This window comes from Drosophila takahashii, chromosome 2L (assembly GCF_030179915.1).
Source record: "Drosophila takahashii strain IR98-3 E-12201 chromosome 2L, DtakHiC1v2, whole genome shotgun sequence".
Lineage (NCBI taxonomy): Eukaryota > Metazoa > Arthropoda > Insecta > Diptera > Drosophilidae > Drosophila > Drosophila takahashii.
In genome coordinates this window covers 15,666,359-15,690,525 of record NC_091678.1, presented here as the reverse complement: position 1 = coordinate 15,690,525, position 24,167 = coordinate 15,666,359, and the positions used below count along the sequence as shown (strand labels likewise).

Here is a 24,167-nt window from a genome sequence, read left to right as displayed (position 1 = left end):
AAGGTGGGAAACAAAGTCTTATATCAGTCCCAGTTACCAGTTATTTGTTACCTCTTCCCTGCTCTCGTTCTCCTTTGTTCTTCCTCTTGTCTCGTTGGCATGCTAATGATCTTCGATCTCAAGTCACTTTATTTAAACACACCCCATTCATAAATAATTTGCTGCTAATTCTTATAATTCTTGGCCAGTAATTTTACCTTTTCGCTTCCCTTCCTCTCTGCAGACCAATCAATGTAAACAATGTTTTCCGCTTGTCATTTTTCCTCCAAAGTTGTGGCTTTTTTGAGGGGCACAAAAACTGAAAGTTGAGCTGGCAAACCAGCTAACTGGTTTGTTGGCTTCAAAAACTGGCTAAACAAAGCTCGGCATTTGTTTTAAGCCAGTTCAGTTCCCCCTTCTGTTTAAGGTAAGCCGATAGTTGATAGCCAACTGCCTACTGACTCTCGAAGCTCGAATTAGAAGCTTTGTTTTAATCCAAACACTCACTCAATGCAACTGTAGAAGGTCTCAGCGAGTTCTATGGAAAATTCTGTCCGTCAGGGTATCAAATGATCAAAGTGTGCAGAAAGTAAGCCAAGGCGAGAAGCTTTAAGCAGAAGAATAATGAATGTAATACGAACTCCTACAAACAAATCAGTCAAGTAAACAACTAGTTGGTATTTGAAAATAAAGATGATCCCCGTAAAGATCTAATGGTTATGGAAAAATGGCTATTAATTAGTAAGCTGCATGGTAGCTCGTAAACTGATGGTTAAAAACCATAAATTTAGCCACAAGATCGTAAAAGAAACATTAAAAATTAATAAGAAAATGTTTAAACAAAATGCTAATAAATTATTGGATTGATCCAATAAATCATGATATCGATTGAGCTCTATTTCACCCTTACTAGCCACCCAAAAACCCAATTAAACTCACTCTCTTCGCCAACTTGACCCTAATTTGCTTAACCCCCATTTCGATGATTGTCCCGCTTTTGGCCAGAAGCATTTTCGATAATGGCCGAAATAAGCTGTGGGAATGCTAAACTTTTTACGCTTTCGGGGGTACAATTACAATTATCAACAGCTAGAAACGACATTTAATTAGACTAAGAAGGCTTTTATTTGGCTTGGCATATTATTAACCCATTAATGGCCCATAGCGCTTAGGTCATCACAATTAGCCAAGTTCAGGGAGGTGTCGGGGGGATTTTCGCCACTGGAAATAATTTGATTACCGGTGAGTGCAGCGATGACCTCAGCGTGTAATGGAAAACTCATTAAAACGGCTTTTATTTTTCTTTCGCATTATTTACCTGACTTTGCACCTGTTCTGTGGAAACGCGTGCCAAGTGAAAGGGAGAGAGAGAGTGCGAAAGAGCGACGCCAAAGCAGTTTGACCGCAAAGTATAAAATTTCAAATTGGCAGCTGCCGCCAGCAGCTGACACCTGAATTTAGGCCACCAAAAAAGGCAATAATTAATAAGAGAATCAAAAAAATATATATAAGGCAAAAAACCAAAGCCAATGTAGAGAAGAAGAGGAAACAAAAAAGACCGAGAAATAAATCCATTTGGGCCGGAAGTTCCAGCGAAACTGAGAACGAAGCGAAACCACAGAAAGCCGAAAGGCGAGCATAATGCATCCTTCCGTCTTGGTTTCCTTTTAACTTCCCTTCACTGCCGTCCCCGCTGCTTCTCTCTTCCTGTCCAGCTGACAGGGATGATTGAGCTCACCGCGTTTCTTTTACACAGTGCGAAAATTTGTATATATTCTGAAAGTGTTACAAAAACATATTATATGGCCTTTAATACTTTCAACCTATTTTACCCTACTTTATTATTACACAAAGTTTTTGTAAAATAAAAAAAGGTATAATATTTCTCTCTGTGCACGTTTCGACAGTCATTGGGTCCCGGCATGACGTCAACAAACTCATTTTCTGGGTCACTCCCCGACACAGACAACAATAGTTTTATTGACATTTCAGCCCGTCGAATGGGGGGCAACCCTAAAGACAGAGTTGTCCCACAATCGAATTAATGATTGGTTATATTCCCCCACCAGCCCTTACATTTATTTAACCCCCCAACCGACGATGATGACAATGTGTGTTTATAAGCGGCATTTATTATTTTATCACAATGACGGGCCAAAGTCAACTGAAATAGGCATGGAAAATAAGGGGGAAAAGGTGAGCAGGCGTGTAAGACACACGTGTCACAATTTCCAGGACACGACAGGACAGTTGGTGCCCAAAAGTGGAGCAAAACAAATTGCGTGTGAGTAGCAATCATAAATCTCCACTTGAGGAAATTTAAAATTCATTACAGTTTGACAAGCACATAGTAAACTACAGTTTTGTGTTCTGCAGGTAGGGGACAGTGGAAACCCGCTTACTGTCAACCAGCATCGTTCCGTCTCCTTCTACTAAAGTGCTGGCCAAGCGGAGAGCATGCCATAAATTTTAAGCCATTGCCAGACATTTTTATTAATGACGCAACGCAACGCAGAATTCCAGTCTTATGCAAACAAGTGGCAAGTAGCCAAAGACTCGAATCTCAAGACTTGATTTCCTTATGCACAAGGAGAAAAAAACATGAAAGGTATTTTTATTAAGTCTTCTAACAAAGGTTTATAAAATCTAAAATTGTATATATTTTTAACTCATCGCCATAATTGAAAAATTAATTTTTCTTTTACTTTTTTATCTCAAACTGTTTACCTTTTTAGGGTTTATGAATCCCATTTTTCCCAGTGCAACCCTCTCCCCTAGTTTACCCTCCTTTCGACTGAATTTGTTGCCTTGTCTGGTGGCAGTCGTCGTCTCAATCTCAATTGCAGTCTCTAGAACCCAACTTGCATAATTGCAAATGCAGGCAGAGACACAAACACAACAACGTTGAGGAAATCCACTGTAACAACAAAAAGTGGCCGTTGCAGTTAGCCGGGCTTACCGTTAGCCCAGTCAAGTCAAGTCGAGAGGGAAAAACAACGAAATTACTGCAGTCTGCAGAGCAGTAGCAGAGGCTTTTCCAGCATTTTCCCATAATCAAAGAGTAACAAAGTTGCGTCTAATGCAATAAAATTTAAGACTCTTTTGTACAATAACAGAGAATAGAGGAGATATAATCCCCTTGCGAGTCGTACTTCTGCTAGGCCTTTGTGTTACCATTATAATTATTTGCCTGGCCATAAATTATGGGAACCCATGGCGGCGGACAGGGTTGCCACATCGCTTAATTACCCACCGAGCTCCACATCAAATGTGCGATTTCTTCTCGGGCACTATGAGCCCCCTTTAATCCCCTGAAACCCCCCCGTAAACTAATGAAACATTTTGCCAGGGGAGTTCATTAAACTTGTCTCATAAAAAAATCATTGTGATGATACCTTGATGATGATATCCAACGAAAGCTGCGTGAGATAGAGACATTAAACACAGTGTCGTGCGACTTTGTAAAATATTGGTTGTTTTTTGTCTCAAAAGTTTGTAATATTTGTAGTATTACCAGTTCCATAAATCGTCTATCAAATGTGAAATGCATACTCCTAATGGTAAATCATAATAAATCATTCACAGGAAACACGCCATAGAGTTTATTTCTCATCTCTGTAAATCTCTGTCTTCACAATGACCTTGTAGTGTTTAGCCTATCAATTTATAGTGATATTAAAGCTTAATCACTTGACATGTAAATCAAGCGATTTCCCCCGGCTCCATTAGCTCGCTGACTACACTCATAGAAATTTTTACCCTAAATCGCCCTAAAAAACTGACTTTTCGCCCGTGGATTTAGAAAATCGCCCATAAATCGTATCCGCTGGCGATTCGCCCGTGTATTTAGAAAAATTTTCTAAAAAATCCCGATGGAAATTTGGTTTAATTTAGGGTGATTTTTCTTGAAATAAGAAATATTTTCCTGTTTTTAGGGTGATTTGCCCTAATTTTAAGGTGTATTTTTCTAAAATTAAGGGCGAATTTTCTGTTTTTATAGGCAAATGCCCTAAAAAATTAGACAAATTAAAAAAAATCGTGTTTGAGCATGCTTAACTGAATTTGGGAAGCATGTTTTTTTTTTAATCGTCTATATTCTGGGAACTGGGACTGTTTTAATTAAACAACACCGGCGGAGGACACCGTTTCATATTATTGTATTGGTGTGTAGCTTATATGGGAGCCGCGTTAAGAGGGGGGCCCGATCTATACAGCACAGCCGTTAGAACTGAAAAATCATGTTTGTAGATGAATTAGGGAAATAAATATGAGGAGAAAAAACAACTTACTTTTTTTGGTCATTGCGAGAATCGAACCCACGACCTCTCGGCTTAGAGTCTAACGTCCTACCGCTGCACCACAGACCCCTCGCGCAAGACGACGAACAAACTCTGCACACATCTTATTTTCTTGAGGTCTACGTTATAATATGACTAAAGGCAACTAATCCGTATATTTTTTTCCTGAGGACTGTGACAATTAGTCCCGTTTTCTTGCCCGCAAACACAAAGTGTGCTTTTAACTCAGAACTCCCATACGTTTTTAAGGCTTAAAGACTACTTTAATTTAAAATTCGCACGAAAAAATGTCCTTAGTATTATAACGTTTACAAAAAAAAAAAAAAACATAAAAATCAAGTTGAATCACACAGGGTTCGAACCCACAACCCCACGACTTTAGTCCTCATATAGCAAAGTTGAAAGCGCAAGTGATTAGACCGCTGGGCTACCGAATTTCACACTTTTGGAGTGATTTTTAAGGCGAATCGCCCTTGTATTTAGAAAAATTTTAGAAAAAAAAATTAGGGCAATTCGCCGTTGGATTTAGAAAAGGTCAAAACGAAGCAAATCGAAAAAAATCGCCCTAAATATTAGAAAAATAGAAAAATTAACCCTAAAAATATTTTTTTATGGTCACCTGCCTTAAATTTATGGCAAATTTGTCGTAAAAATAGAACATTTTTCTCAGTTCAAAGGCGAAAAATTTTTTAGGGCGATTTTCTAAAATGTAGAAAATTATTTTTATGAGTGTAATTAATCAACATTTGCTTGATTTCTTAATTGCCAGCACTAAACGCTGGGGGAGAAATTGAAACCGAGACCAAAGAGTTTGAGCGTCTGTGACTCGAAGAGCAAACAATTGCCCTAATGTGTGGGCAAACATTCTCGAAATGATGGCCCAAAACGACTAGATGGATGGCCCAAAAGTAATTTCCGTTTTGGCCTGCTCAATGGAAATGTCAACGGATGTCAGTCGCATGTAATTAAAACTTGTCACAAGAGTTCAGCTCCATTTGAGTTGTGAGTTTTTCCCACACACTGCGGATGTCGCTGCGGATACCCATGGGTTATGGTTATTCCTATCCATATACCATCTTCTTGGCCAGGCCATCGCCAATCATCTGGGGAAATTAAATCGAAAAGTTTTCAGCTGTGACAGAAATCGATTCTGTCTCGGAAAAGTTCTCCCACAGTTTTTGGCGCTAGTGAAAGTAAGCAAACGCTTGGTTTCCCAAGGAAAAGGGGGGGAAACTCTGGGTCTTATGGCTAATTGAGCACTACACCTGTCTCAGGCCAAAAGCCGCCAGGTGAACGATTATTCGCTGCCTTTGGTTCCCAAGAGTGAGCTGATAGCCTAAGCTGCTTAAAAGATTTCGTTTGTGTACACAGGGAGAAAAAAGGCAACTTTTATAGTGTTGCGTACAAAACGCAAAGTCGTTTTTGGTAAAGAAAAATCAAATTAAATACTATATTTTGTAAGAAGTGAATGCCATTCTTGTTTTTTATTATTTAAATTTCTCTCTGTGTACAGTGAAACCTGCCTGGGCCTGACAAGAGCAGCTTAGCGCCGAACTATATAAATCCCTTTCGGGGAAAGGGAACGTGCCACAAAATGCCATAAATGCCTCACCAATTACATTTGGCAAATTAAAAATCTGTCGAGATATTATAAAACCCAAACCAAACCCATTTCTATATCATTCTCTTACTAATCGGCTTTAGCCCATAATTCATGAGCGCCAAAATTGCCGAGTCCGCTGTTTTTGACCCATCTCCTCCTTTTTTATGCTGCGAACCATTCATCATCTGCTTTTATTTTTTGGTACTAACCTGCAAAGAAAAAAAGAGGGAAAAATTTTTGGATTAATTTTTTTAAAGTGAGCAAAAATAGAAGAAATCGTTTGAAAAGGGCAGCTGGAACGCCCCTTTCCAGGTTCTGGTAAACATTTTTACTTTTCCGTTCTTTTTCTACCCCAAACAAAATGCACCGGACAGAGGTTTTTTATTACAGCGTGGGAATGGAGTCAAAAAATCGAGGTTAAAAGCGGTTAGCGATTTATGCGAAATGAATCTTTGATACGCAAACTGCTGGCGGGCACTGTTAAAAGGAGATACATATAGATAGGAAAACTGGGTCGCCGCAAGGATTTTTCACTTGCTCAACTGCCACTGATTTGTAATGCAAATGAGGCAAAGTCGCTGGGTAACTAGTGCAAAAAGGATAAACATCCTTGCGCAGGCAAGAAAAGAAAAAAAAAAAACAAGAAAACAAGAAGGGAAACCTGAGGAGGCGTACGCAGAAGTACACTTCATGGGAAACAATTGCCATGTGAAGAGGAGAGGAGAGCAGAGGAGCAGGTGCAGCCGACAAAAACCCTGCACAAAAGCCGAGGGAGAAGCCAAAATAATAAGCAGACAGCTGTGGAGGGTGTAAGATACTGCAGACGAACTCGAGTGGCTTTGGCTCACCAGAAACCCAAGGAAGGGAAAATACAGAAAATCCAAGGGAACACAGGAAAATACAGCAAAACAAATTGCCAACGGATGTGGGATGCGTGTGCAGGACTCGAAGTTGGACGGGGATATATAGAGATACAAAGTGGGTTCTGGAACGGATCTGGTCAGCTAACAGGCTTCACTTACTTTACCTGCCCACAGAGCAGAGGAGCAACCGCAACGGAACTGGCTTCAGGAAGTGCAGCTAATGAGGTGGCCAAGCCCACGAACTAGGGAAAATAAACTGCAGCCATGATTGCAATGATGGGAAAACGGTGCTTCAAGGAGAAATGCACAGCGAAAAATACTAGTTGATGAGAAATATTTTTAGGAAAACCGATTTCACCCAAACAATCCACTTATTTCTTCGCCTGGGACCAGTATCAAATCCAAGGAATGACCTAAGCCAACAACCCATGACCTAACCCAAGCTCGAGTTACCAGTAAACCATTGAAAATCCCCTTGAACAAATGATGATGATCATTTGCAAACAGTGCCAAATGTGCGATAAAGTGGGAGTGGAGGAGTGGAGTAGATAGGGACATACATGTTCGTGCTTGGACAACATGCTTCATTAGAAATGTAGCATGTGTAGGCACCCATACCGTTTTGTTCCCCGCATTGCATTTAGAGCATTGCCCAAGGATTACGCAAATGGCACCTCTGTTCCCCTGGAGCCCCCTTTTTGGGACGCCCCTTTGGACCGCATTCAAGCCTGAAATTGTTCGCATGGCGAATGGCTCGTTGCATTTAAATATTAATAAACATGGCGTGCCAAGAGCTGAGAGCGCCGAATGCCGCGTCCCAAATGCGAGCACAGCTTTTTTTCTCTGTTGGGCATACGTGACTTCCATGAGTCAACCCAACCGGAGGAGTCAGCCTCCTTGGTCCCTCCACCCCTTCATGTAAGTGCTCTGAACTTTGGCCAAAAAACGCTGCCGAGTCAGGCAACGAAAAATATTCGCCAGTGCCTCGTTTTCCCTGGAGCTGCCAAAGGCGCACCTTTTTTGCTGTTGCCGCCCATTTACCACTATATAGCCCCCCTGGTTATATAGCCACCATCTACATCCACATCCCCAGCCATTCATTCCATTCACACAGTTCTTGTTTCGCCTCGTTTTGCGGCTTGTGGCCTGTGTTTCCATGTCATAAGCGGGTTGCCTACATATTAAATCATCATAGAGCCCCGGCAAAAACGGGAAAACAGCAAAAGGGTTGAGTTGGTGGGCAGTCCGAACACCGTACCCCTTTTGGTAACCCCCCTTTTGGGACAGGCGCCGGTTGAAAATTACAATAAGCATATGTCGGAACGCCCAAATGCAAAACTACCAGCGACAACAACCAGAATTAGCCATGTCAAGAGACCAAAAACAGCAAAAGACATTCAAGAGTGACTAGACAGTATAAATGTTGATAGTTAACAGCCACTTTGGATGCTCTATAGGTTGGAAAATACAAATTTTTATGTATAAAATATGTTATCCAAAGATTACGCAGGTCTGTCTTAAAAACTTTTTAAATGTTCACCTGGATAACCCATAAATCAACCGTAAACAAACCCATATTTATCATTTAAAAGGTAGAGATATACCTACCCCTCCCTCTAAAATAAAACTAATTTTAAGAGCTCCTCCTAACATTTCCGTTAGGGCTCAACCCCGGACAGAACCGACTTGGCAACCGATCCGGCAACTATTGTCTATCCGATATGACATCATGCCAGCTCGGCCGGCGATCTGTTGAGCCAAATGAAAGGAGACAAAGACAGGGCCAAATAAAAATAAAGAGAAAAACAAAGATAAAAAGACCAAAACAGAAGACTGACCATTTGACGGCTCGTTTGAGCTGAGGCCCAAGGAGCTCCGCATTTCCCCCGCCACAAATCATCATCATCGTCAGCTGCTGGAAATTTATAGGCAGCGACAGCGAAAACAATTGGCCACAAAACGATCGAAGCTGACATTTAAATGTTTTATAATAAATGTCATTTGACAGCTGACAGAATGGGCAAAAGGAAGCAGCGAAGGCTTTCACCTGGCGATGTTGGCCATTTAAGGATTGGTTTTCATTTTGTGTGTGGTTCAGGGAATTGCGCAATCTGCACAGGAAGCTCTTCAAGCCCAAGGCGAATTTTTCTCGCTTTTACGACCACCTCATTTGTTTTATGTTTACAGCCCATTTGACCTTTAGTTCTGCAGTTGTTAAGCTAAAATCCGCAAAGCAAACAAAAACATATAATTCTTTTACGGTTTTGGGTCTTTTTTTGTTTATTTTTCTCTTCTGTCTGCGGCTAATAATCTTGTCAAATGAAGTGACACTAGTTTTGGTTATTACCCCCTAAAATAATCTAATTTCAGGAGGTGTGTCTGCCTTTTTGTCGGCAAACAAAAATCAATAACGAATTTTATCATATGCAAATAGACGAACAAAAGCAATTTGGCCCAGCTTATCGCCTATCTAATGTCGGAAATACTGATATTTATTCACAAGGGGTGAGGTGGAAAATTTTCTGGGGCATTGCTGTCATTATTGCACTGATAATATTGTGGGTTAAATGCATTCAAACGAAGTTCTAAATCAACAGTCGTAAAATAGTGACTGCACGTAAACAAATGATAGGGAATGTGTTATTTATTCATTTCTTATTCAAATCAAAACAAAAAATGTATAACGTTAGTATATATTTTTCTTAATTGAGAAGTTTTTTTGTTTTAAAATCCATTTAATTATGTATTTTTTAAACTGTAAAATATTTAGACATTTAGACTTTAACATAACTGCCTCATTAATTTGCAAAACTGTTTGCCAAAGCCTCTGCGACGTGACCAGCCTCACATTCTTGAAAATATATATACAAACGATCGTAAATAAAATTGTATGGCCGTACCTGGCGCTGGTGTTCAGATGTCCCCCATAAACATTTCAGAAAAATATACATTTTACGAGCCAAACAGAAAAAAAAAGTCAACCATAAACAATTAACTAAACAAAAAAGTACAGAAAAACGAGTGAGAGAAGTCAGAAATTAAAGCGTGTGACATGGTGTAATGAGGATTTACGAAAGGTGACCGTAGGGCTGCTTGGATTGCGATCCCGAACGTGACATCAGCATATGGCTCGAAACCCCAGAGAAATTCAGGTAGGAGAATGAATAAATCCTCGGTACCCTCGGATTCGTGGAAAGGCTACAGAAATACATTTATTTTTGGGAGGGAGGCAACGAGACGAGACGCCTGTCATTAAGTGGCAGGCGCCAGGGACAGGAAACTGAATTAGTGCCACCTACGCGCAGTTGCCACGCCCACAGCAGCGCCCACACGAGTCCTCCTCCGCAGGATGTAAATTGACTTGACTGCCGAACGAAAAAGTACAAAAAAAGAGAGAAAAAATCCAAAGCAAAGTCAGCTCAAAGGCAATTTGCGGCAATTAAAGATACATTCGTATCGTTGTGTATTTGTGCGACGCAAAATTGCCTGTCCATTAGCAAAACGTTGATTTTGTGTTATTTTACTCAATTTACTTGCCATTGACATTTGAACTTGGCTGGCTTTGATTAAAATAGACCAAAGAGTGTGTGTGTCCGTATGGGAATAGCAGCAGAAATCACAAAAGATTTATTGAAATTAGTCAAATACAAAAGAACTTGGCATTTGAATAGATAGTTTGAATCTATAGTATTGGCTCGGAATTTATGGGACATTGGCGGGAAATTTATTGGTTCTTGGGCATGATGACTCAAGTCGCGGCTCTTGGTCTTTTCATTTTATACATTTTTTGATACTTTTCCGAATGACTCAACTCACGAATGCCTGTATCAATTAAGAGAAACACAATGTCTAGACTGCCAGGCCGAGCATGAAGGATAATCAGGGTTTCAATTTACAAAGCAAATCAACCAGAGTTCGATTTCTTAGCAATTTATATATTGCACTAGGAGAAAATAGTAAAATATATTTTCTTTATTATTGTTTGTTTATAGTTTGATTTTCAAAAGAAATAAATAATACAAATAAATAAGAATAAAATATTTTTGTTTTACATTTTCGAAACTAAAAATGTTTTTCTTGTTTAATAAAAAAAATATGTTTTTTTCTGTGTTTTTTGCCGCTGAAACCTTAGTGCAGCCAAAGGCCATTCGGGTGGGTGGTTTCAATTGCGATCGGGTGACTCTGCGAGTGTTATTGTGACGGGTCCGCAAAACTGCTGCACAGACACACCTTGCACACGAAATTGCGGCAAACAATGACGCCAGCAATGCCTCGTAATTAGCCACGTTTTACTTTTCGTTGAGCAACACAATGCTAACTAAAGCAGCAGAAAAATACATTTTTATTTTTCCATTTCGCCTTTCAAATGGTAAGTGAATAAAAATTGTAAAATTGAACCGAAACCGGTTTTTCCCCCCTCCCCTGCCCCTTGGCCACATGTCCATCAAGAGCTTTGCTAATTGACCTCTGAAAATTGAATCTGCGGTCGGTTTCCAATCCAATCTCTTGGCCAGTTAACTGAAATTGATTTTGATTTTGTTTTGCTTTTCGCCTCGCTCCTAATTAAAATGAAAGTTTTGCCGGCCAGAGTGAAATTGCTGCAAAAACTATATAAAAAAGAGGAAGGGGCCTGAGTGATTGATTCAGAAAATATCCGAGCCAATTGGCAGTGCAATTCCAGCAATTGCAAATGTCATAGAAAGCAATCGAGTCAGCGAGCGCAAGTCGACAGGCAAATTGAAATAATTGCCAAGACAGAGAGTGAGATAAATTTCCCGGAGCGAATCTGAAAAATTGTATTAGAAGAAATTTAGCTGAGAACCAATTAAGTGGAATTTGAAAGTGATTCAAGTCGGTCGAAGAAAGTGTCTTTGTCATTTTCTCGGAGAAAAGAATTTTAGAAGATTTTCATTAAAACTCAACTCAGATTTTAATCAGAAATTTCCAGTGACGAAACTTATATTTATAAGCAAAGACTAAACGAAAAAGCTCCAATCTTAATTAAGATTTATGAAGGCATATTTCTATAATTATATCCTGACTAATGGCAACACAAATCAATGACTATATTAATTTTTGCCAAGATCTTTAGGTACTAATTACACACATTGTTTGTTGTTGTTGCTTTTTTTCAATCGTATCTCAGCTGTCTATAGTTTGACAGCCACTGGGATTATGATTACATAAGCGGTCGCCGTCAACAGCTCGTTTTGAACGGCAAATAGCAAACTAAAGCCAAATAAACTTGTTCGTTTAACACGAGAACTGTGAAATCAACTACGAGTAAAAATTGTTTGTAAATAAAACTCGTTTAACGCGATGGCAAAAAAAAGGCAAGGGAAACCTGTACTTAGCTGGCATGTAAATTTTTAATGGCACAAGTTTTTCATCAAACACATATCTACTTTTTAAATGGTGAAGTAATAAAAGGAATAATTTAATAACTTGGCATGCGTAAAGTGTTAGAGTTGGCATACAGCTGAAATATCGAGCAAGTTAATGCAAATTGCGCAAGGAAAAAGTTGGAATTTAACAAGTTTACTTTGTATTAGTTTGGGAATTAGACACTGAGAAAAACAAAACAATATAATATATCTAAAGAAATATTTAAATATTTAGTAGCAAATAAAGCCAAACAAACACGAGTTGGAAACTCGACACTGCTAATGACACATTTCTTTTTCCTCCGTGCTCAGCACATAAATCAGTTGGCCCAAGTACAGCAAACGTCATGACCATATGCTGAACCAATTCCGATTCCCACTTGCATTTCAACTGCGACGACAGACGAAGATTCGAGAGGCCAGGCCCTCAGAATTCAAAGTGGGGGGGAGTGGCCGTAAAATGAAGCGACCTGGAGCAAAACACTTGCAGCTGTTCCCCGATCCACTGTGGTTGCAATCGGGGGGCTGTCAGTAAGCAGCTGGTATGAAAGCTTTTCTGGGTCACCAACGCATCGAATACAAACAAACGGACAAACAAACAAACGATGCTGCTGCTTATGGCAACTTTTCACTTCGCCTTCCCGGCAAAACAAAGACAACAAAGCGTGGCAAAAAGAAGACAACAGCCGCAAAATGATTCTCCAGCCATCTCATCTCGGCCAGTTGGGGATAAGCATCTCGCCTTTTTTCTTTGGCTTTACGGCAGGCATCAAATGCAGCATGGGCCTGCATATCTCGGCTTTGCCATCTAGGCCCGGCGAACGTGGCGTATGCGCAATATGGCCCACAAAATGTGGATTGGGAAGGAGCAACGAAGATGGGATACCTCTTGTTGTAAAACGATATAAATAGATGAAATAAATCTATAAAACTATCTTTATTTATTATTATCTTGATATTATACCATTTTATATCATTAATATTTTTTTATTTTTTAGCCAACTAAATATTTTCTAACCCAACGTAACCCCAACCGAAATTAGGTATCAACGAAATGGGAAACTTGAGCCTGCATTGCCTTTGGGAGCTTTGCCTGCGATGATTATGATATACATAAATCTTCGGCTCATATAGAGAGATGCAGGGGAATAGGAGAACGAGTGGAGAGTTCAAAGACCGCCAGTTGGCTAATAGATTTCTCTGCAGAGTTCTCGTCGGCCAAATCGCCGTTGCTTTAAAAATTGAAATTCCTCGGCCAATATGTGTGTGCTTGTGTGTTTGACCCAAATTGCTTTTTAGACTCTGCCGCCGCCAATTAACGAAACAGTTGCAGTTAGCCAAATGTATCTAATCATGACAAATTACATTGTGCAAATAATCGAATCGGGAGACGACGACGAACGGAGCAAAGCGCCGCCAATTATGTTAATTGATAGTAAAAGTCAAGTCGCATTCGGAGTCTCAAGCCTCGGTCTCAACCTCAGATGGCGTTCGCATCTGTATCTCTATCTCTAGCTAATTAAAAGCGATCTCAAAATGCAAAATGTTGCAATTAGTTTGTCAACAAACAGACGCGACAAGGTTTCCACTTCGGGCTGAGGAATTTCGTTTCGTTTTAGCCCGCACTTTTGGAAAATCCGAGCCTACTGGCGTCTGTTGGCTCAGCTGCTGCAATTTGGGCCAACAGAGGTGCTGGGGGGAGTTGCTGGGGGAGGTATGTGCTAAATTTGCCAATGTTTAAACAAAACTTAGAGTCAGATAACAGATATGCAAATACTTGCCATAAACGGAAAGACAGGGAATGCGTATAAATAAAAGTAAAATGAACGAATGCGAACAAGAGAAGTGCAAACAGCAGTGCCTCGAATAGAGTTGGGAAAGTTCGGATATACTGTATGTACCTCAGATAAATGTACCCCTTACCTAATCAACTACCCCTCAATGGCAGGCAAATGAAGTAATCGATAAGATAAGATAGTCCGCATGCAATGTCGATATGAACTGTTGTAATTTACATGTTTGGTAAGGGGGTTTCTTTTAAAGTATAGTATTTGTCTTAGTGAAGTTTATTGAACTATGAAAACGAACAGAAAGAATTTCTGTTAGCTTGAAATGTTTTTTAAATTATTTTCTGTGATTATTTTTACCACTAAATAATGGTTCAAGCATAAATAACCAGAATAGTTTATTTTTCCTAATTAACTCTATTTCTGTTTTAGCCCAATTGAAATTTATTTATTTATCAAGGCTATTTTTCAGCCACAAAAACCGCATCCACTGGCCATTAGAATTGATCTCCCTCATATAATTTGAGTTCCACTTGCATTTTTCACTCTCTGCCAGAGTCGTGTCAGAATGTCAGGCAATATAAATGGCCTCCAGTCTATGGACCATACCATGTGGCCATAAATCGAGCCATCTAGCCTGTCTGCTCCACTATGCCAAGCTCCACTGTTTGTATTTTTTTCAGTTTGGTTTTTCAGCGGTTTCTGTTTGCTTGGTTCTATTTCGAATGGCTGCCTCGCGTAGTATTCTCTTTTTTTATACGTTTTCAATTTGGGTCAATAACATTTGGCAACTTCAGTGCGTCGCCAACAAGAAACAACAAGAAAAAAGGCGCCAAGTTCGCCGATCGGAGGCCAAAGCGAGCATACGTACAATGGCTGCCAAAGTTAATTGCAATAAAATAGCAACAATGGCAACTATTTTTCATTAATTACAAATTGAAATGAGCGCGAGTAATTTTCACAAATTTGCCATTAAAAAATCGTTTCTCGTTTGAGTTGAGCCGCTTCTATAGAAACGATTTGTTTTGTTTAGTCTGGGAAACAAATAAAGCGAAAGCGATTAAAATCGCTGTGGGTTGTGTGTATATATCCATAAATCGAATCGAAATAGTTTGCATATATAGAAAACAAAGTGAAAATCTGGGCGACATAATAAAAGTATTAACAGAATATTAAGTCGGAATTTCTGGGCTTATTTATGAGCGTGCATAATGAAAAGTGAAACAACTTTTACTTTTGCTTGGGGTGGGTAAACAAAAGATATGGCGATACAAAGACCGACAGATTCTTTTCAGTGAATTTCTTGGGCAAAACATTTCATAATTTCGAGCTGTAAAAAGGTGTGGGCCCAGATATATCTCTCGACTAGAACCGATTTCGCCATATAACCACTTTATTTGTCAACAGTTGACATCGACTGTCGCAATTTTGTCAGCTTTCAATTTGTCAAGATTTTTCTTCCATTTTTTTAGAAGGTGGGAAGTGTGTCTGTGATGGCCCTCAAAAAAGAAAAATAAACCAAGCAGCTGCCAAAAAGTGTTTTCGTGTTCAAACACGAAAATTGTTTAATCATTAAAGAAAAGAAACACAAATAATATGCGACCTTATCTTCAGTTTAATTTTGTGAATCCAAAAAAAGACAAAGTCTTATATTGCAGGCAAATAAAGACAGGCGAAGACCTCTAAAATCTTATCTCTCTCCGAGCGATAAAAAAAAAGATAAAGATATACACAGATTGTGGAAATGAGGTGGGGGCAGGGAGATATCTCACTGAAAACTGTGTTAAGGTAGCTAATAAGCTAGTGTCAATGTTTGGCCAAAGCTTCCATTTCTGTAACCGCAAATACACAGAATTGTTTCCATTGTCTCGCCCCCTTAACGCAATTTCATATTTTCATTTTTATTTATTCATTTTCTGTTCGTCGCTTTTACCGCTGCCATCAGCAGCAGGTACAAAAACAAAAACAATGCTGGCAAGTCAATGTCGTCAACACAACTTTTAACATTACACAATAAACAGCAGCAACAAAAACCAAAACAACAATTGTTGGCTAGGTTTTTCATGCTTTTTAATGCCGCATTGTCATCACATTTGTTGCCATTACTTAGATATATGTGTATGCATATGTATGGGGGGATCTATATACGGCATTGTATGTACAGAGCCAGCAATTGTTGCCAATGTGAATGGGTTATAAGTTATAAGGGGGGTGGTGTTGCAGAAGACCAGGCGATAAAAATGGAGAAACACGTGTGGGGAGGCTAATGAAGTACTGGCAACGGTTTAAGGGAAAATTCCATGGTACATTATTATAAAATGTAAAGGTCTAAAGATCTTTGAAACAGTAGGTATTGTTATAAATTTCAGTAAATACTACCAATAAAATAAGATTACCGTATCTCTTTCCTATTTATCACACTTTGTAGAACGTTTTTTTTTTTAATTATATCCAACTGTTTGTTGTTTTCTTGTATTACTTTCCTACCTCCCATTACAAGATCTTTTGCTGATATCTACCCTAAACAAATTCTCAGAAGTCCCTGTCGATAGCTACTTTCTCTCCTTTTCTCGGGTTTGTTTACCATTTCATTGATCTATCAGTTGCAGACTTATCTGTTGTATAGGATCTGAGGCACTACCTGCTCCTATCGGTTTCTCTTTCTCCTGCTGTAGAGCATTCGCCGCTGCCTCGTGTGGGTTTTCCTGTGTCTGGAGTTCCCCTACTCGATTTCGCCGCCTTCTTCCTACTTTTCTCCCTCTTGTGTGGGCATTGTTGTCTGCTTTTAATCAGTCTGAGGCATGGCATAATCATCATCATCGTTCTCCTCCCAACGTCATCATTATTGTCAAGTCAAAGAGAAACATAAATTATTTTTTTTCCATATTTTGCTTTATTTTTTTCGCTTTGCAAAATGCAAAATGGATATCCGGTGCTGGTCGTTCCCAGAAGGAAGTTAAGCGGTGGCTTTAACAATTGACTAACTGAACGATTGACTAAATGACGCAGAACCACAGGCCATGAATCATGAAGAAAAAGAGATATATACATATATGAACGGTCAGACAGAAAAGGAGTCTTTTCATTAGCAGTTCTCTTCCCCTCTGTCGTATTCTCCTGTATCTTTTTTTACCCATTAATCGTCGGCCATTATGCAAGACACGCGCCTCCAGCTCAACTGCAATCCATATGCATTATTTCAGTGGTATATGGTGGGTTTTGGTTGACAGGGGATCCAGGGGATCCAGGGGGATTTACGAGGTATAGGAGACGCCTGCACCTCTGCGCCGATCGTTAGTTACATGCCGGCCATTTAAGGGCAGACAGTCTTCGAGTGGCGACAAAAAGCGAAAGCGTTTCCGAGAGACCTTGAGGCGGTTTCTTCAACTCGTTCTCGGTTTCAGAATTCTCCACCCCCTGTCCTGTCCCGAGTCTTTTTGTACGGCCACGGGTACGGGTATCTTGAAGTGCACACACAGCAGGAGGTTTTGGGTGGGAGAAGAACGCGGTTCTCTAACCATTTCAAGTGGTTCGCCCTATTCAGAATTAGCCGGGGAAACCTTGACATCAAACGCAGCGAGAAATTTCCCCAGCTGATATGTAGGCATTGAAAGTATCTGGCAGATACACAAAGGGATAGCACATGTGTGGTATGCTTACGAAATCGAAATCGAAATCGAGGGAGATACAAAAGTATCTGCTAAGCAAGCAGCGAAAGTTTGTGGCTTTTTGTTTTCAACCTCATCATCTGTATCATCGGCAGACTGAATGGGGCCTCAAAGATAATTTTTTGTACAAATATATGTGCACAGAAAACAACAAATTATTTAAGAGATAAGTTAGCCTTGTTATACTTGATACTAAAATAAAAATATTGGGTATAAATCAAAAGTTGTATCTCTATAGATATCAAGCTGCATTTTGTTTAGTGTACAAGAAATTCCCAAGCAAGCAGCCGCAAATAAAATGAATTAAATGCGGATAAAATAGCAAGAGACAAAGAAATGTACAAGGTGGCGATAACAATTTTGGGAATTGGGGAATTCGAATGGAGAACGAGGCTAAAAACCCCAACTGGAGCGTGCGATCTATCTGTGTGTTTGGCGAAAGTTGTGCAGGCCAAAAGTATCTTTTAGATACATTTACAGCTGCAGACAGAGAGAGACTGGTAGAGAAGCTCGGGTAGAAGTAAAAGTGCGTAGGTAAAAGCTTCGAGCGGAGAATGCGGCTAATGGGCATAATGATGATGAATGCAATCACAATCTCTATCTCAATCACAATCAACAACCCAATCATCGTCATCATAATCATGACTTGAGTTCCCTAGACTCTGTGGACCAAAAAACTCGAATCCGCTTTCGCTGCGGCGGCGGCTGTTGAGTGATTTATTCGAAATGTGTCAACTCTGGCTGTCTTTTGTGTCTATGTCTCTCTCCCTCCATTTTCTAGTTGATTTTCCAATCGACCAACAAATTGCCTTCGTAGATTCTTGACTTTCTAGGTAGTCCACTAACAATTTGTAGGCACTCTCTTGCGACATCAAAATTACAGAGCATCACTCAACATGTGTGTTATCAGTGAGGCGTTCATGGAGTTGTTGCCTCTGACTTTATTTAAATTAAGCAACTTAAAAGCACACAACCGAGAACAAGTCATGTGTGAAAAGCCGCTGAGTAACATTTTTATGGAAATTACAAATAAAACGAGCGTTTTTCATTCATTTTTTTGGTATTAATGCGAGCCATTTTCGGTGGCGGTTGATAAGGCATCAAGAACGATCCGGGGGACAGAGCCCACAATGGTTTCATGGCGCAGTTTCAAGAGCCATTATCAGGGGTATTAAAAAAGGGGTATTAAAAACGGGGAAGATGTGGCGGCCAGTGGCTCACAAACTGTATATAAAGATCACTGAGTGTAATAATGAAGCAATGCTTAGTTGGTTTTGCTCTAAAAATATGGCTTTGTTAAGAATGAATTGTATATTAAAATGTATTTATTATTTATCACTCCAGTAATTTTTAAATTTAACCTTCATATATATAAGATACAGAAATCAAAGCGAGATATATATTTTCCGTGATGTTATGTGTATAAAAATAATTAGCAATTCTAGGCTTATGTACACAAGGGCAACTGTTAAGGTTAGATTGCTATTCTCAAGCTGATATAATCAGCAAATATAACCCGAAAACAAATACAAAATTCTTCCAAATATTATAATTTAATATGGAATTCACACCCACTCTGCAATTGCTGTCAAAATTTCCAATCCAGCTGCAATTTTGACACCCACACTCTGCAATTGCTCTCAAAAAGTGCAACAACGTGTTTGTGACTAACCGCAAAACAAAGCCAAAAGGAGACAAACAACAATGGACAACGCACACACCATCGAGCAACATCAATTACATCAAACGCCCAAATTGCATTTAATTAATGGAAATGTATCCCAAACGTAATGCCGTGCTCTTGTTGTTGTTGTCAAAACAGAATCGGAATTGGAATTGAAATTGGAAATGGGATCGGGTAAGAGATATAGTAGCAACCCACACATACCTCGCGATTGTTGTTGTTGTTGGTATTGTTGTTAATGTGGTGGTTGTTGTTGTGTTGTTGCTGATGAGCGTTGTTGTTGCTATTGCTGTTGTGGTGATGATTGTTGTTGGTGTTGCTGCTGCTGCTGCTGCCGATTGAGCCCGATATACGCGATCCGGGGGAATCGCGCCATCTCAATACCCCCATGACTGCCTGACGCACCCAACGTCTTTCGGCGCCTTCGCTGTAAAATGCCACTGTTGTTGTTGCTGCTGCTGCTGCAGTTGCTGTTGCTGGTTGCAGCTTAATCCAATCTTCTAAGCCAAAATTTATTTTCACTCCTTTGAAGTTGCTTTACTTGGCTGGTCTTACTTGCCAAAATACATTATTTCTTCCACTAAAAGATATTTTTTTCAAGTGATCGTAAAGCCTTCGCTAAACCATTTATTATTTTTTTCCACTGCTGATTTTTTTTAGTTAGGCTCTTCTAGGGTGTATTTTCCTATAGTGGGCGTGCTTAGATCAAATTACTATTTTCCTTGATGCTGCAATTGTAGTTGCTGCTTCGTTACTTCACAAACTCGGCTTAGAACTGCATTATTCGTAGCTCTTGAAGGGTTTTTCTTTATTGGGCGTTCTCCCGGTCTAAAGATATATTCTGTGGTAATTGCTATAATTTTTACCCACTTTTTTTGCTTTCGGGTGTTTTGCTCACACCAAAAACAACGATTTTTTTATGAATATCTCTTTTTTTACGAGTTTTTTAACCCGTTTGACAGGTTTTTTTGCGCTCTCGTTGGGTGACTGTCAAACTGCGGCTTATATGCAAATATTGGGGGCTTTCAAATTTTCGGCCAACCAATTTCTAAGCAAACAATTTCACTCGGATCGGCTCATGCATATATGATGAGAGTATATATTTATATATAGATAGTAAGATTTTTGATGCGTGTGTTATTTTCGTAGATGCACCGCACAAACACACACCGAAACACGCATATTTACACCGCTGCAGTTTGGTTTATTGCACTCACAAAATCGGTTTTCGTTTGTTGTTGCGTTTTATTTCGGTTCCAACATGGAGAAACCGAGAAAAAAGAGCAGAATCTGCCGCTTCTTCTTTTAAAAATAACTCAAAATGCGTGTGCTCCTCGGTAGTTGTTTTTGTTTTGAATTCGTAACGAACAAAAAACACGAGCGCGAGGGGAGAGCAAGATTTTTGAATTCAAACCGGCTCAAACGTCTGGTTGCGGCAACGGAAAAACGGCAACTGAAAAATATCCAATGTTGTTCGCTGCCGCTGTCGATGCCGCAGCCTCTGCCGCCGTGCTCTGCCAACGCACAGTGGGGCAGGAGCAGATCAAAATTTGCCATTTCTTCCCCTCACGAAAATGACCGTTTTTGGATACAATATATAAAATTATATTTATTAAATATTTTAGACAGTTCCTTTAATATAAAGTGAATTTTTTAATGTGATTCATTTTTTATCACAATGTGATATGTCATGTTTTAAAATTATATTGGATAATAAAAGTTGATTTCCCCAATATAATTTAACCATACCATTTTAACTACTTTGATTTAAGATAGGTATTGGCTCAGTACTATTTAAATTGAACGAAATAAAGGTATTTTTTGTTACCAATATGGCTATATAATGACCCACTGTGCGACGTCGCGAGCTCACGAAATGCACTAAATAATACCAAAGCCTGGCGTTCAACTGGAGCTGTGTGTGTCAGAGCGAGAGGGCTCTATAAACAAAGAAAGAGATAGAACAGCGCATGCGTGGGAGCTGAGAGGGCGCCAACTTTGAATAGAGTGTTTATTTAATTACTTGCTAATAAATAATAAATATAACAAGTAGCTGTAAGTAGCCTTCAGTTGAATAAAAAATTCGAACGTTATATAAATATTTTCAAATATATAAATGTATGCCTGTTCCTCTGAGTTTTTTAATAATTATTAAGAAACGATGTTGTAATCAGGAAAAAAAAAAAATATTGTGGAACATTAATAACAAAATAACTCAATGTTGAATCAATGTGTTTTTTTCTTAAATTTTTTTTATTTATATACAAAACATAAAAAAAAATTGATGAAATTGTTTTAAATTATTAAATATTGTGGTCATTTTTTTATAAGCATTTTTAAAAAATAAAAGAATTGAGCAACAACACATTAAATGATTAAGTAACGATTCATGAAAACCCAAAAAATATTACGAATTTTGTTTGAGATAACATTTTTCAGAAAAACACTTAGTTCATGCCAGTTTCGAATTAATTAAAGCACCCGAGTAATATAAACATAGCAAATTTATGACTGCTTCTAGCCTGACCTTGGCATTTGAGACTTTAAATCTATCGTGCTGAGTACCGTATACTAAATTTAGTTTGATATGGCATAAAGTCCATGGTGGCGACCAATCAACACGTCTGTATATAAACAAAATGTGACCAGAAAAGAAGCGAAAGAACAATAAAAACTATTTTTGGTTAGGTTCTTAAGAGCGGTGCAGATAAAACCAAAGTTGGATAGTTTGTAGTTCTTGTACATAAAAAAAAAAAAAGAGTTTAGCTTTAATAGATAGTAAAGTTGTAATAAAATTAAAGAATAATTTTATACCAATTTAATTAATAGATATATATAGATCGGCCAGTCAAAACTAGTTTTAGTTAGAAGCCTCAATTCACGTTGGTAGCGCAAATAGATGCCTCGTTTAATAAACACATATCTGCACAATTAGATGGATATTAACTTTGAAAGATGGTTAGACAGAAAGATAGATCGCTGGCTTCCAGAGCGCTTCTCATGGTTAATTGGTTATGCTGAGCCCGCATCTGAAATCCGCCGGGGAGCTTTAAATTTCATGTGAAAGAGTTTTAAGTTGAGGTTTGCCTGGTTTTATTTTTGTGGTTGCTGCCGCTGTCAGCTGGCAATCAACAACGAAGTCAGCGAGGCAGCAACAAGGTAAACATCAGAGACGGCGCAAAATGGGGGAAAGGAGTGGGTACGGGTTTCCAAGGGTATCCATGGGTGTGGACGGGCAAGGGGGCCATGTGGGTGGATGACACAGCCCTAGGTTAATGTCAGAGATCCGCCAAAAAAATAAGGCACGCCAAAGGAAAATATTTTAAAGTTGCATTGTTCGCGAAAGAAGGAAAGACCAGGAAAGAAGAGGAAATTAAAAAGCCACGAATGAGTAACGGAAAGATTTCCATATGGCAAAGTTGAAGAGTGGTAGAAGCAGATATGTAGTATAGTAAACGGGGGAGATAGAGAGAGGCCGCATGCAACAAGCGGAAAATAATTATAAATTTTAAGTGCCACAGTGCAGAGGGATAGAGATACATAGATTCGGAGTATCATTTCGGATTGCTTGGTTTTTTTGGGATAATTTACAGGCCCGCGGTACGGATACGTGTAGGTAGATGATGGCGATAAGCATCGCACATTTCTGACTTAGAATTCATACGTGAGTGAATGTGTCGCCCTCTCTGTCTTTTTCCACACGGGAAACAATTTTGGTAGGGAAAAAATAAGTTTGAAACCTAAATATAATATGGTATGAAAGATAAAAATTATAATTCTATAGGTAACGAATATTAAAGTGATCAGCATATTTTTCTCACTAAAAATTCAACCTTCAAATTGAAATCAAGTATTTTTATCAATTTGTCTCTAAATGATTTCTTTAGTAGGGTAAGTTGTGATCGCAATCAGATGTTTAAAAACAGGTATACCATGCGCGGATCCACGGGGGGTGATATGGGTGATATATCACCCCCCACTCAGGTGAAAAATGCAACAAAAAATTTGTTCTGATATCACCCCCCACAACAAAATCCTGGATCCGCCACAGAGGTATACCCCATATTCTGTAACATTTGTCAAATAAATGTCACTTTAAATGAATTGTGTATACATTTTTCTCAGTGTACCAGGTTTACCCTGCACCGTTTCGCCGTTTCTGAATGCAGCTCATTTTCATGACGCTGGCTGTGGGAGTAGGTTGCTCCGGTCTCCGGGCCTTTCCTCCGTTTTCGCCCAGGTTCGCAGGCACCTCCAGTCGGCGAAAGAGACAGCAATTGTGCATGCGAAAGAGAAGGGTATACAGACGGAGACGGAGATGGAGACTTTGTCGTTGCGGCTGACGACCATCGCAATTAACAACTTCAACGTTCGTTGCATTTGCTGGGAGTCAAGTCCAAAGCGTTCGCCAGTGACTGCTCAACTGTGAGAGAAGAATTGGAGAATCGGGGAATCGGAGGGGTAATGAGACGGGAAGTGCAGGAGTGAGAAGAGGCGGGCAGACAAATTGCACTCGGCGAGCACCACAAACTGAGACAAAGACATAAGAGACTTCTAATGTGTGTGCGGCTAAAAACAAGGGGAGTGGGGCAGAAAAAACCGAAGCCACAGTCCGTGAAAAATATGCAAGAAAAAGTCCAAAGCAACCGAAATGAAATGGCCAAAGTATATTTTTATAATGGGAAAGGAAGGGAGTCGGGAGTCGGGCATAAATTTCCAGCGAATCTTAGATGGCGGAGGGTTCTCCTCCATAAAACAAAGGGCCCTAGATTTCCGGCTTCGTGGGAATGCAGGAAAAGGTGGACAAAGCCGCTTACAAAAAGCTGGCAAAAAATGGTGCACCAAAAAATATGAATGATTTCTCTTTACAAGAGCAACCTTGAAAACTTCCAATCTTTTGA

At 39.4% G+C, this 24,167-nt stretch overlaps 1 protein-coding gene across 6 annotated transcripts in view; it reads right to left on the bottom strand.

The window, feature by feature from the left end:
• The window catches only part of RapGAP1 (Rap GTPase activating protein 1), a 98,033-nt gene that overhangs the window by 14,950 nt on the left and 58,916 nt on the right, over window positions 1-24,167 (bottom strand). The window contains exon 1 of one of the 6 annotated variants that reach the window (XM_070219460.1): window positions 19,471-20,719. The exons of the other annotated variants lie outside the window; for them this stretch is intronic. Coding sequence (XP_070075561.1) covers window positions 19,471-19,656 — 186 coding nt within the window. The 5' untranslated portion in view covers window positions 19,657-20,719. Of the gene's footprint in view, window positions 1-19,470; window positions 20,720-24,167 lie in introns of those variants that run through there. 6 annotated transcript variants of the gene reach the window in all.